Source organism: Drosophila persimilis, unplaced genomic scaffold (genome assembly GCF_003286085.1).
Source record: "Drosophila persimilis strain 14011-0111.01,24,50 unplaced genomic scaffold, DperRS2 tig00000700-arrow-arrow-pilon, whole genome shotgun sequence".
In the NCBI taxonomy this organism is placed as follows: domain Eukaryota; kingdom Metazoa; phylum Arthropoda; class Insecta; order Diptera; family Drosophilidae; genus Drosophila; species Drosophila persimilis.
In genome coordinates this window covers 1,113,794-1,126,523 of record NW_020825340.1, presented here as the reverse complement: position 1 = coordinate 1,126,523, position 12,730 = coordinate 1,113,794, and the positions used below count along the sequence as shown (strand labels likewise).

General features: G+C 45.8%; 4 protein-coding genes across 7 annotated transcripts; 2 read left to right on the top strand and 2 right to left on the bottom strand.

Moving 5' to 3' along the window:
- Positions 1–1,464: 1,464 nt before the first annotated feature.
- LOC6602799 (F-box only protein 32) lies at positions 1,465–9,091 on the bottom strand. 4 transcript variants are annotated; one of them, XM_026991951.1, is made up of 5 exons: positions 9,038–9,091; positions 7,725–8,004; positions 2,366–2,667; positions 2,124–2,305; positions 1,465–2,067 (listed from the first exon to the last, which is right to left on the bottom strand). In XM_026991951.1, exons 2-5 carry the CDS (start codon positions 7,829–7,831, stop codon positions 1,591–1,593), a joined length of 1,068 nt encoding a protein of 355 aa, XP_026847752.1. In that variant the 5' UTR covers positions 7,832–8,004; positions 9,038–9,091; the 3' UTR covers positions 1,465–1,590. The 4 variants fall into 4 exon arrangements, with proteins under 4 accessions (XP_026847752.1, XP_026847751.1, XP_026847749.1 ...); XM_026991950.1 differs by lacking the exon at positions 9,038–9,091 and adding an exon at positions 8,621–8,913; XM_026991948.1 differs by lacking the exon at positions 9,038–9,091 and adding an exon at positions 8,653–8,913.
- A 432-nt stretch (positions 9,092–9,523) lies between these two features.
- Positions 9,524–9,848, top strand: LOC6602798 (cytochrome c oxidase assembly factor 3, mitochondrial). Its single transcript, XM_002027813.2, has one exon. It carries the CDS (start codon positions 9,567–9,569, stop codon positions 9,831–9,833), a length of 267 nt encoding a protein of 88 aa, XP_002027849.1. The 5' UTR covers positions 9,524–9,566; the 3' UTR covers positions 9,834–9,848.
- A 21-nt stretch (positions 9,849–9,869) lies between these two features.
- On the top strand, positions 9,870–11,091 carry LOC6602797 (dimethyladenosine transferase 1, mitochondrial). Its single transcript, XM_002027812.2, has 2 exons — positions 9,870–9,932; positions 9,999–11,091. The coding sequence occupies exon 2, from the start codon at positions 9,999–10,001 to the stop codon at positions 11,010–11,012; it is 1,014 nt and encodes a 337-aa protein (XP_002027848.1). The 5' UTR covers positions 9,870–9,932; the 3' UTR covers positions 11,013–11,091.
- Positions 11,032–11,859, bottom strand: LOC6602796. Its single transcript, XM_002027811.2, has 3 exons — positions 11,774–11,859; positions 11,556–11,696; positions 11,032–11,495 (listed from the first exon to the last, which is right to left on the bottom strand). Exons 1-3 carry the CDS (start codon positions 11,829–11,831, stop codon positions 11,215–11,217), a joined length of 480 nt encoding a protein of 159 aa, XP_002027847.1. The 5' UTR covers positions 11,832–11,859; the 3' UTR covers positions 11,032–11,214.
- Between the last annotated feature and the right edge of the window lie 871 nt (positions 11,860–12,730).

The following is a 12,730-nucleotide window of genomic DNA, read 5'->3' as shown; positions in this document are numbered from 1 at the left end:
CAACGGATTGTTTGGTCGATAGACCCAATGGTCCTTGGGGCAACTGCCTTTCTGCACAGCTCAGACGAACGAATGCTCAGTTGCTTTCAACTCAGCTGTTCCTTTTGTGCAACATTTGCGATTAATATAACGACGAACTTTTAGTAATTTTCCCCAATTTCGAACAGTTTTAGGAGCCATTATCCATCCTGTTATCAGGCAGGCAGTTGTTTTTCTTTGATTAGACATTTTCCAATTCAAAAAATTCTCTTGATCCACAGATATTTTAAGACTTTATTTTAAACGTAAAATAAGAGATTTGTTTCCCATAGAAATGGTTGCAAAAAAACATTAGAATGCTAAAACTTTCGTACTTACAGTAGTAATAGTAATAGTAATAGATAATAGGTAATGGGGACCGAACAACACACACATATATTGTACAGGGGGAAGGGGAAGGGGGTAGGGTAGGGGTGCTATGCTATCCTATACACATTCAACATAATCCTCATTTCTGTTCTTTCAAGAATTTGAGTGGTGTGTTGTGTTGACTGGGAAACAATTTTCTTCTGCTTTCTCTTGGGGTTTAAGGGGGGGGTTTTCTACGCGCTGATCTGACTTTCCATAAACTTACATTTAACTGGCGAGGATCTCTAATATTTATGTATAATATATGTATGTACGTATAGCATTGCTGACGGCATATCGCTTGGAGATTTCTTTTATCGTTTAGGTAGGTGTATTCGTTTCTAGCTTTGCTTCCTTGCAACATCACATGGTTTTTCTCTTCTCTACTTCAAGTCGGAACGAATCGGATTGGGAAACCAGGCTGATTTGATTTGATTTGATTGGATTATATTGGTTGATTGGAACTTATAACAAGATTTAGCACCAAAAGCAGCTGTTAAAAGAAACTACACTTAAACCCTACAATAGATCGATCAAAATTCATACGAAAATGTGTATTTCGCTGGCTTAAAATGAACAGATTGGCGAATTAAACTCGTATTAGTATGCGCGGTTGCGTACTGGTATTTAAAAAAAATAGTCTCTCAATATAGTACTCGATTCTTGCTTCATTCCTTCTTGAAAATATAATCGCTTATGCTCTCGCGTTTGTGGCAGTTCATTTGGCGTGTCGTAAAAAGGTCTATATACCACTTCTCGACCTCAGTATTTTATTTCATATTGATCCTAGATCACAAGATCCTTGCACACTGATCAGATCACACGGGGACTCTCTCCACAAAAATGACTGTTGGCGAGATTCGCGTGTGTGTCTCTCTTTTTTTGTAAGAACTGAACAAGCCGACACTCGAAACGAAGCTGGGGATACTCGTTTACCACAAGTAGTTATAGATTAGGGGATTTCTGTATCACTTTGCTTTCTTCCGCCTCCTCCTCCTCCACCTCCTTCTCCTCCTACTGATCCTTCTCTTTCCAGGGTTAAAACTTTAACACGCACATAAAAACTTTCATACGCAGCCAACAACGCCCACGGTACGGTCGGCCCCTCCATAAAAAAAATATCTCAAGCTATCTCTTACTCTCTCTCCCTTGGTCAGTGTTCCACCGCACCCGATACTGCACCGCACCCCCTTGCAATGTCGCTTACAATGAGAAATAACTTAAGAACTGGGCCGGAGGCACGGGCTGGGACAGCGCCTGCTGACCGCCAGCCTCCTCCAGGCGCTGCTTGTAGTCGGGGCTCTGGTCGACAATGCAGGGATGTCCGTCGGAGGGCCAAAACAGACAGCAGCAGGAGCGGCAGAGGGCCAGCACCTCGGCGAACTGGTAGTCGTCGTTGACGCCGTAGGTACGTCGCAGCTGGTGGTAGATCTGCTTCCAGTCTTTGATCTCGCCCATCTGCTTGAACTTGTCCAGGTCCAGGATGGTGTGGATCTGGCGCTGGTTGAAGTGGAATCGTGTCAGCTCGCGCCAGATGCGCTGCTCCGACACCAGCTTGGCCATGGTGTCCCAGGCCTTGGCGGCCGACTCCAGGTCGCGATGATCGGCAATGCACAGAATGATCTCCCGCACGCACTCCTCCGGCAGCTCGTGCAGCTTCGGCTTGGCCTTTGGATCGGGCTGCAAAGATTACAAGTTTAACAAACAGAGTTTGAATGGGAAGACCATTGCGTCACCTCTCGAATCTCGATCTGGCTGGCCACGCGCTGGATGCGCTTGATCGTGGCCATATGCTCCTTCCAGAGGTAGGTGCTGCCTAGCGGCTTGCCCCAGCACTTCTGGTTCTCCTGGTTGACGATCTGCTCAAGCTGCAGCGCTAGCCCACGCAGCACGTTCGGATGCTGCTGACTATCGTTGACTGCGGAAGAAAAGAGAGACGATTGAGAAGGATCTCACGGATAGTCCGTTTAGTGCTCACCATGCGAGGCCACCTCCTCGACCATCTGGAGCAGCTGCCGCTGCGCACTGCCCGGCAGACTGGCGATGCCCTTGTTGGAGACCAGCAGCAGGAACGCGCAGATGTAGTGGAAACGTTTCCGATCGCGCACCGATCGCTGGAAGTCTAGGCGCTTCACCGCCTCGCTCAGTCCGTTGAAGCCGGCGATCTCCCGGGTGCAACGGATCGTGATGTGGTAGTGGGGTGGCATGCTGGACCCCTCCTCCTCCACCTCCTGGCTGTCGCTGGCCACCACCTGGTAGCTGCTCCCCTCCGAGTTGTGCCTGCAACAAGATAATCCATTGTTCATTGTCAATGCAACATTTCGGAAGTGTCTCTATCTCCATCTCCATGCCCATGTCCCTGTCCCCATGTCTCTGTCCGATGATAACCCGTTTGGCCAGTTGCCGTCGCAGACTTGGATTTGGTGTTGTTTTTTTGGCGGTTTACAGGTGTTAGGCGCTTGTGAACCGCTTTTCAAGAGGCGGAAACAGGCGATGTTTCCCAGCATCTGTGTTCGATTCGATGTGTCGAATCACTTAGCCGGCCCGGTTTTTAAATGTGCACAGTGATTCGGCAAGAGGAAGCCCAGCCGTGTGTCAAGTTTTTAACGAACTTTAGTGCTGGGTCGCGTAATTTGCGTGGACTGTATGACCATTCGATTTGGAAGATAATTATATTACATATAGGAGAAAATGAAAGAGATTCCTGCGGCCACACCATTCTCTAACAATCTAACGTTGAATATGAATCTCTTAAGATTTCTGTAACTAAATATAACTTTGTTTTGGGTTGAGTAGGAGCCCTAAGGTTCCATTCTGTGGATATAGCATTGAATGAACTTTATTGTGGGTGTCCGCAGCCGTTCCGAAATCGATTCACCCCAAAAAAACCATTTCGAATGGGTTCAGTACTGAACGGCCTTGAAATTCAACCATTTGGTGACATTTGAAAGTTGTGCCAAAAAACATGTGATGTGATAAGAACGAATGTAATTGCCAGGCAATTATCGGGGGACGGGGGAGGGGGAGGGGGAAGGGGAGAGGGGCGCCTTCAGAGCTTCAATTAGACAAAGTGCAGCTGTGGGAGGACCGTTGAACAGACGGTCAGAGGCAGGCGCACTCACACCATCACGAACTCTGACCCAGTTTGGAGGGAAATCAAAAACAATTTTGTGGCTCCCAAGGACAGGACATGACAGGCCACGACACGTCCTCGTCGAACAGTGGCACCATAAATGGTCAAGGCACATCGATCCACAGCTCAGGTCTAGCTATATGTACATATGTCCTTGTTGAGAGTAAATTAAATTCTGCATCAGCTGTGGACAGCAGCTGGAATTAGTAGTCAGTTGGTAATCAGTTGTAATCCACTCCAAGTCCCCTGGGCACAAAGCGAGGCATAGCCACGCGAAGATGCGCAAAGTGTGGGAAAAATGGGAAGTGGGAAAGTGCAAAAGGGGGTAGGACAACAGTCAAAGAAAAGACGAAAGTAGAACGAAACTGGCGAAAGCTTTTGGCCCACGCCGAGGGAGTCGAGTGCTGGCTGGCCTGGACCTGGGGTAGGAAGTAGGTCAACGCTTTTATTGGCCACATCACTCACATACGAGTGAGTATGAATAAGGCCCAGAAATGTACATACATATGTACACACACACATACAAATGTATGTTTTGGACTTGCTCATGTGTTAAAGTTTTTTCGATTTTCAATATCGCATCATTACGATTCGGGAGCGAGATGTCTGTGATTCTTTTTAAAGGGTTGTCTCCTTGTCTCTTCGAAGATAATATTCTATTTGATTTGAAATGAGAACCAATTCGGGATTTGATTCCAGGAGATACACCAAAAATACTCACATGGAAGGTGATTCGTAAACAAAGAAACGGGAGCCGTGTGCGATTTTTGATTATTTTTTGTTTCGTTTGGGACTGGCAGTAGCACTCGCAGTCGCTGTGTTTAGATAAACGCGCAATTATCTGTGGATTCGTATGCTACCGAGACAATGAAATTGCTGGGCTGTGCAGCCAGCGAGTGACTCCAACTCTACCTCGACATCTGCCCCTGCCGCTGCCGCTGTTTCTGCCTCCGGACCAGCCCACGGGGCACACACCACAGTCCCAAGGCAACAGACCGTGCCACGCCGGGGCCGTCGACCACGTGATTCGTATAAATCACTCAACGACGTCACAATCAAGCGTTCGTTTACCTTTCTCCAAGCGAATTAAACAAATGAAAATAAGTGCAGCAAAAGCGCAGCAGCAGCAGCTGCAGAAGCAGCAGAAGCAGGGCCCTGACAGGCAAATCGCTTTTGTCTCTATTTTTAAGTTTGTGACCTTTTTCGACATAAATAATTGGGAATGGAGCCGAACAACAGCCAGAGAAGGAGGAACCCGCAGAGCGCCTCAACTTTTGTCTAAATTTAGAAGAATTCGGAGAGATCACAGATCACGGAACACAGAGAGATGCATAGCGAGGCATTGGGAATAGAACGGAAACTTTTGCTCGCAAACTTAGATCATTCTGTGGAACTCTCAATGGAGACGTAGATGTGGTTTCCCCTGTCTAAAGTTTGGGCCCCAAAGTATTTTGGTATACCCATAATGGTATATAAGAATGGGCATACAGTCTACTTCCTTGTCCCAAGTTCAAGTCCATCGATCATCTATGCATCTACGTATAGCCATACATATATACTCTGAGGTGTATATATACTTAAGACCAATAGCCAGTGATGCCTAAAGTCGATCTGGTCACCCTCACGAGTCTTGAAAAAGTAGGAAAAAACTAACAGAAAACAAAAAAAAACTAAAGAAAATCGATCGAAAGGCGCTCCGATCCGATCCGATGTTCAACGAAGAGTGGAGTGAAAGTGGGTCCGAATCGACGGCACGTCCGCGAATGCACTTTGGATTTGCTTTTAGAGGCAATTTGGAATTTCTAATTATTATATTTTCAGGCATTATCTAATGGGTTCAGCTCAGTGCCGGGCATTGAGCATTGCATTTTTAATTGGCCAGAAAGAAAGAAAGAAAGGCGTTGAGTAATGCCCGAGACGAGTGCTTAACACGGTTATGAAACGCTCACGAAAGTTGAGATATCTTTCCCTAAGCAATATAATGAATGGGAATGGTCTAAGGCTTGGAGAAAACGCACTCGCCTTCCGTCTTACGTGAGAGCCATGCTCCACTTCCCACATGCCACCAGGCAGTCCAATATCGATGAGCAAACGGGGTCCAGCACGGACGCAATGCGTTCCAAATCCGAGGCCAGCGGCCTGTTGCGCACCAGCCTCGTACCCAAGCATCCACGTAGAAAGAGCACGCGCTGATTAGAGCGTTATGAAACCCAAATTGGATTTGACCTCTCTCCCGAATGTTGCCTCTGTGTCCCACTGTCCGTTGAGATAAGCGTCCGGACGGACGTGAGAAAATAAGACAGAACCCCAAGCAGAAGCACAAGCAGAACCAGAACCAGAAACCCCCCTTGGAACACAAGCACATGCGGAAAATGTCAGAGATTGGAGTGGATTTTTGACAAGTCATAAAGAACGCATCGAACCCAAAGGGAGGCGGAGATGGGTGAAACTATTTTTGGCACTCACGACTGTGTGTGCTCGTAAATGGGGAAAAGTGGGGAAAAGCGGGGAAAAATGCGGAAGCACCGCGACTCAAGATCTTCTCGGCTATATACTGTATACATATTTTCAAGAAACTCGAATGACTTCCAAAATTAGAAACAGAACAAAGGTGAAAAACATGGATGCAGACTTACATTGCAGCTGCATGCGAGTATATGTAGGTACTACATATCATATGCATATGTACATGTGTACATATATGTATGTATGTATACTTACAACGACGCAGGACTTCATCCAGCCTTGGAAACTTCAATCCCCGAACGGTAGGTAGGCGTGAAAGTCGGTCAAGTTTAGGCTAAAGCGAGAGAGGGTGTGCACCCGAAAGCTCAAGGTTCCGCCTCGCTCTTTCCGCCTCCCCTTCTACTTATACTTATACGTTTACCACCCCTCTAATCGATTCATCGTTGAGCGAATAAGTAATGGGTTTTTAAAATAAGAAAAAAGATTACGCATTAGGAGAAAATATTGAACAACCCAGCAGGATGTACTTCTACCCAGCTCTTTCCACTCTCCACATCTACTGAATTATATTGTAATGTTGGCAAAACTTTTTGCCCCACTTGCAATTTCCCATTGCCTACGGAGCAAACAATGGCAATCAATGGCAATCAATCAAATGAGCAATCGATCAACGGTGCCAAAGATACTATACGTACCTTCCAAAGCACCTTCCCGGCCTCGCTGGAGATATCAGCTGCATCTAGTAGCCGGACTTTGGTGGCTTTCACAGTCATCTGGCTGCGAGTATGCACTGAAGGGGCTAAAGAGTAGATAGTAGATCCACTACTCGTATCATAGGTATAAACGATAGAGAGACATAGCTCGAAGTTTCTCAATTTTCATGGGCATTTACCAAAAGAAAACACAACTTTTTGATGGCTACAGCAGCTAAGGGGGAAGTGGTTTGCGTTGTTTTGGGCCGCAATAATTATCCGTGGCTTTGCTTTGGGCAACTGCTTCCAATGGCGCGACTGGGCAGTGGACCCAATCAATGCACACGGGTCTATTAAACCAAATGATTTAAATATTTCGGTATTGTATAGCTCGAACAATACTACAAATTCGATACATTCGACTGGTAATCTTTCTTTTAGGCCCCTACACGACGCAAGCTTGCACAATTTGCGCGGTACAGTACAATGCGATGGATATATGAAAATCATAGCTAGCATACAGAGAAATTAGGTTGGAAGGGAATGCGGAAAGACTTCAAAAACATTACTAGACCTACATATGTACGTATGTACATACGGAATTACGCTGACGGCTGTATTGTTTAGACCTTGAGCCACAATTGGTTCAAGGTAGTACTTTATCCGAAGGAAGGCATTGGCAGTTTTTACCGATAAGATATGTACATCGATGTTCTAGAATTAGGGCATTGCTAGGACCCCATTTAAAAGTCCTCGTTTACGTGTATGCACTGTTTCACAGCCCACCCAAAGTGATAGTTAGTCAAGGACTGTATTTGTGCTTCTGTGGCCTTGTACTTTACGGATTTCTGCATTCCCATAAAAGTCATTAATTCTCACACTTATTTATTTACAGTGAAATGATACAAGATAAGGTATTGCCCCATTATCAAGCTATAATAATGAAACTTTTACAAATGCAAATAGTCGATTGTGTCGCGTCTGTTTCATAAGTGGAATGTCATCAGTCCCCCCCAAATCCATTGTTAAAATCTGGATGGACTTACCGCTTACGTTTGCCTCCGCACTCAAGCACCTTTAGGCGCTCCCAGCCTACGTCGGTCTTCACCCAGGCCTCTCCGGGTGATCGGAAGTCTTTCGAAATGAACGCCATCTCTGCGGGTTCGCTGGGAATCGGTTTCTTTGTTGATTTGATAGCTGCACTAATTATTGGACTGGAAAAGCTATATGTAGCTGCTTTATTGCCTTTCGCGCCTGTGTGTAGATTTTTTTTGTATTCCTAACGTTTAAGCGGACGGCGGTTAACGAAACACGCGTTTTAGTTTGCTGCAAAGTGGAATTTCACAATTTAAAGATTACAAAAATAAATCACCGCCACAAGATTTTATATATAGGAAAATTGGTACCCGGGAATATTGAAAAATAATGTTATATTAATTTTCCAACTTCTAGACAAAAGTTACCCCATTAAGGGTATATAAAGTTATCAAAGGTATCAAAAAAGTTACCCCTTCCAGCCTCGCACACCTAGCGTGTAACATAAAAAAAAATCAAAACAAAACAAACGGGAAAAAAGCAAACCAAATAAAGGCAAAGAGAACCAGAGAGCAGGCGAGAGAGCGCGACCAGCTGTTGGGTCTTGTCATTGTAGGTGAGGAGGGGGGCGAGAGTGGGGCTGTTGGGCGCTGAAGTGGAGTGTTTTGCTGTTGCTATCTCTGTCTCTGTCCGTGGGTACACAGCTGATTTCTGCAATTACGCGTTTGTTTTGCCTTTGCTTTGTTGTTATTGGGTATGGTATGAGATTTTCAGAGTAGTTTCAAAACACGCAACCACATTTTACTTTCATTTCCGCATTTGAAAATCTATCTTCACGGCTTGCCAACATCCTAGCAGCCTTTTCTATACACGAGTTCAAGCGCACATCACAATATGGAACACATACTTTTAGTTGGGGTAAAAAGAAGAAGTACGCACTTTGAGGCGCAATTACCTCCGACTGCTGGTAATAGCGCTTAATTGCTTTGGTTTGGTTTGCTCTCAATCTGAGATTGCCTAGGCCTCTGCAGCAGTGATGGAGCCCAGCCCCCACTGGCTTGCTATTTGTAAAATAATAGCACTCTACACAACAGATATGACAAGGCCTGGAACGCGTCTGCTGCCTGCCCCACAAATTGTTTCGAACAACTCAGCACGTTTCGCGTTGCACTCGAGCCACCAACAAAAGTGAACTGGCAAGCAGCTCGTTGCACGAAATAGGAGGAAAACTTAATAGCAGCTAGCTCTCGATGTAGTTGTAACGGCTGCGCGGTGAAGAAAATCGTCAGAGTGCGTTGCTGGAAAGCAAGGGTATCATTGTTACCTGGTTTTCAGCTTGGACTGTTCTCCTTCATCCATTTTAAATGCAACATAAATCTCAAACTGTACATAAGATTATTAACTTTAGATCGTTTAAAGATTAAATCGAAGAATATGATTTCGGATCGTGAACTCAGTACGATTAGCCCCATTAACCCATTGTCGACTAGGAGAGAATTAAACACACACGAATATTATGAAACTTGAAGAATTTTAGCGAACTTCAGGTGAAAGATATCGAGTTTTTTTGTAATGAAAGATGAAGGATTTAATAAGATCTACAAGAAGATCTAACACACTTAAATTTTTTTGTTTGCGGCTTAGCTCAAGTTTCTTACTAAAGGGGGCTTGGTGGGCTAAGTTTGTTTTTTTTTATCGGTATATTCACGGTATATTTTGAAAATAAGACAGTACATTTCCGTATATTTATGAGCGTCCGGACGATATTTGATCGATAACTGATTAACAGATTTCATAAGTTTTTTAGCAGGCAAAAGTGCAAAAAAGTTTTTATTCACTTTGAAACGTAAATAATGTCGGCGTCGGAGCAAGAACCTAAGATCAAGTACGGAGAAAACGCACCGAAATTGGATAGGGCGCAGCTGCAGTTCATGAAACTGATCGAGGAGCAGAACCTGGACCGCGTGCAGAAGCTGAAGCGTGTGCGCCGCAACAATTTATTGACTGCCGGCGCCTTGGGACTTTCCGTATTGGGCATCTACGGCTACTCCATATTCTCGGTGCAGCAGGAGAAATTCCTGGACGACTTTGAGGAGCCCAAGAAGGTCAACACCAACTAAAAGTCGCCTCCAGTTTTTGTTAATTATTTAGTCTTAAGCGTTTTGTTTCATTTTACACACACACACACAGATAAACCCTTAAAATCGTTGCACAACAATGTAAGTAGCATACATCACGCCAGGCACAGTGCGATCAGTCTCCAACTAATTTTTGTTCTCTTGAAGATGTCACAGGTCACGGCACGCGTGTTGAACAGTGGCATGCGGCTGCCCCCGCTGCCCACTATCCGCGAGCTGGTGAAGCTTTACAAGCTGCAGGCCATGAAGCAGCTCAGTCAGAACTTTCTCATGGACGAGCGACTTACAGACAAGATCGTGAAGTCCGCGGGACGAATTGATCCCCGCGACATTGTGCTGGAGGTCGGACCCGGGCCTGGCGGCATCACTCGCTCTATACTACGTCGACAGCCCCAACGGCTGATTCTGGTTGAGAAGGATCGGCGATTTGGCGAGACTCTGCAGCTGCTGCGCGAATGTGCCAGCCCGCTCGACATGCAGGTGGACATCTACTACGACGACATTCTACGCTTCAACATCGAACAGCATATTCCGGACATGACGCAGCGCATCCATCTGATCGGTAACCTGCCGTTTTCGATCTCCACGCGTCTTCTTATCAATTGGTACGCGGACTTGGCGGCGCGCCGAGGTGCGTTTCGCCGCAACGACACCTGCATGACGCTCACCTTTCAGAAGGAGGTGGCCGAACGGATCTGCGCCCCAGTGGGGAGCGAGCAGCGTTGTCGGCTCTCTGTAATGTCCCAAATCTGGACGGAGCCGGTGATGAAGTTCATAATACCGGGTAAGGCGTTCGTTCCCAAGCCACAAGTGGACGTTGGCGTGGTCAAGCTCATACCACTGAAGCAGCCCAAGACCCAGCTGCCCTTTTCCCTTGTGGAACGCGTCGTGCGTCACATCTTTAGCATGCGCCAGAAGTACTGTCGCCGTGGCTACGGAACTTTGCTTCCGCCTGATAGCCGCGAAGAGACCACACAAACGCTCTTCCAGCGAGCTGATGTCCGGGATACGCTGCGTTCCTTTGAGCTGTCCGTACCCCAGTGCTTGCGCCTGGCCGATGCCTACGCCGAATACATAAAAGAACATCCCGAAGTGGAAGCCTACGACTACAGAGGACCAAAGAATCCGGACGTCTCTGGTGCGGCTGCAGCTTCTTCCTGATACAACGATTTCACGCCTGTTTATAATATTGTAAAATGTATTTAATTAGTTGAGTAAACACAAGACCACAAAAATGTGAGTAATACAAAAGTTGTACAAAAAATGGGGACGGAATGTGGCTAGACGAGATTCGAGCTCTACTTGAACTATCGTTGATTGGAGTAAGGCACTTTGGTACCAACTACGTAGCACAGTCGAGGCACTAGCGGCCGAGCAGTAGCGTTATGGCCATGGCTAGTAGGCCCAGGGCAGCGGACTTCTGCAGACCACTGGCGCCGTTGCAGCGATGGTCGAGGAAGCAGAAGCAGAACGTTGTATCTGGGAAGTAGTCCCGCTTGACGTCATGCTCCTTGATTGTGTGGTTGACGTAGTGGGCCAATCGCACATCCTTTGCCGCTGTACGGCAGCCTTCGTATTTGTCGGCGGGAATGTCTGTTCGGAAGCTGAGGGCACTTAGGCAGTCACGTGTTATCGTTTCCTTTGCTGAAATCGAAGAAAAGCCACATAAATATGAAGCTCCTGTCGAGCCTTAGACCCACTTACAGCCGCGGCGTTCCGTCACTTTAACGCAGATATCGTTGGGCTCCGGGCACTGCTCGCCAAGGAAGCCAATTCCACGCCAGTTGAACTTTTCGGCGCAGCCGGGCGTGGCAGAGGTGCAGCGGTAGCACCAAATGGCATCACCTGTCAACAAACAACATTATTAGATCAACTCTGAGCTGGGCTTGGCTTATGCTCATGTTATTCAGAAGTGTACAGACCTTCGTGAATCAATACTGCTACTAGCAGCAGTGCAATGAGAGTCGGGTATGCGTGCATTGTTTCTTCTTTTTAATATGTTTAACAGCTTTTTTATTTGCAGAAATTCCAAAACAACAAGTAGCTACGCCCAATAGAGATGGTGCGTTTTTTTTTTTCTATATGTAGAAAAAACTCTACACGGTTACAACACGTTTGCTACATAATGGATGGAGAAAGAGGGTATGGACAACAGGCAGAACGGCCAGAAAATGCAACGCATGCAAGGTAAAGTCCGCCCTTTTGCTTAATATACCTTGAAGAAAAAAGGACGATTTTGTATTGACATTATGGAGCATTAAAATATATACATTGATGTATACACATAGACAGACATGATCTTACAGTTTGCAATACATGCCCATAGATATAGCAGAAACAGTCGAATGGAAAAATTCCGTTTGGCCCACTGTGCATCACCGATAGCTTAATGTGGCGACAGGTGGCGCTACCCGTCTACAGTACGAATGAAGTCCATTGATTTAAAATACCCTATTTATATGTTTAAATGTTCAGTTTGTTGTTTTGTTTTGTCTAACTCTGGTTGCAATACCTCTGTGATGGGCTGCTATGTACTCCATGTATGTACACATGTACTTTAAACTACTCCAAAAAAGGCTTCGTAACGAATATCGCAATGACTTTTTCTGCTGTTTTTAAGGCATTTCGAGTACAAGAATATCTAATATTTGAGTCATCTGTTCAAGATTATTTCAAATGTTCATTGTGCAGATGTTCCTCCATTCCGTTCCTACGGTTCCCATAGAAATCAAGAGTATCTAACGTTAGAGCGAAAGAGAGAAAAGAGGGAAACCCACGAAAAAGATAGAGAACAAGTATTCGATTGTGTATGTAGTGCCCGAAACGACATAGACAAATATCGTTAGAGCTTATCGATAGGACACTCATCGATGTATCGC

Coding starts and splice junctions, on each gene's coding strand:
- LOC6602799 (XM_026991951.1), bottom strand. CDS start 7,831: ATGGCGTTCATTTCGAAAGACTTCCGATCACCCGGAGAGGCCTGGGTG. Junction 2,668..7,724: donor TGCGGAGGCAAACGTAAGCG/GTAAGTCCATCC, acceptor ATCTTGTTGCAG/GCACAACTCGGAGGGGAGCA. Junction 2,306..2,365: donor CGAGGAGGTGGCCTCGCATG/GTGAGCACTAAA, acceptor TTTCTTCCGCAG/TCAACGATAGTCAGCAGCAT.
- LOC6602796 (XM_002027811.2), bottom strand. CDS start 11,831: ATGCACGCATACCCGACTCTCATTGCACTGCTGCTAGTAGCAGTATTG. Junction 11,697..11,773: donor AGCAGTATTGATTCACGAAG/GTCTGTACACTT, acceptor GTTTGTTGACAG/GTGATGCCATTTGGTGCTAC. Junction 11,496..11,555: donor AGTGACGGAACGCCGCGGCT/GTAAGTGGGTCT, acceptor CTTCGATTTCAG/CAAAGGAAACGATAACACGT.
- LOC6602797 (XM_002027812.2), top strand. CDS start 9,999: ATGTCACAGGTCACGGCACGCGTGTTGAACAGTGGCATGCGGCTGCCC.
- LOC6602798 (XM_002027813.2), top strand. CDS start 9,567: ATGTCGGCGTCGGAGCAAGAACCTAAGATCAAGTACGGAGAAAACGCA.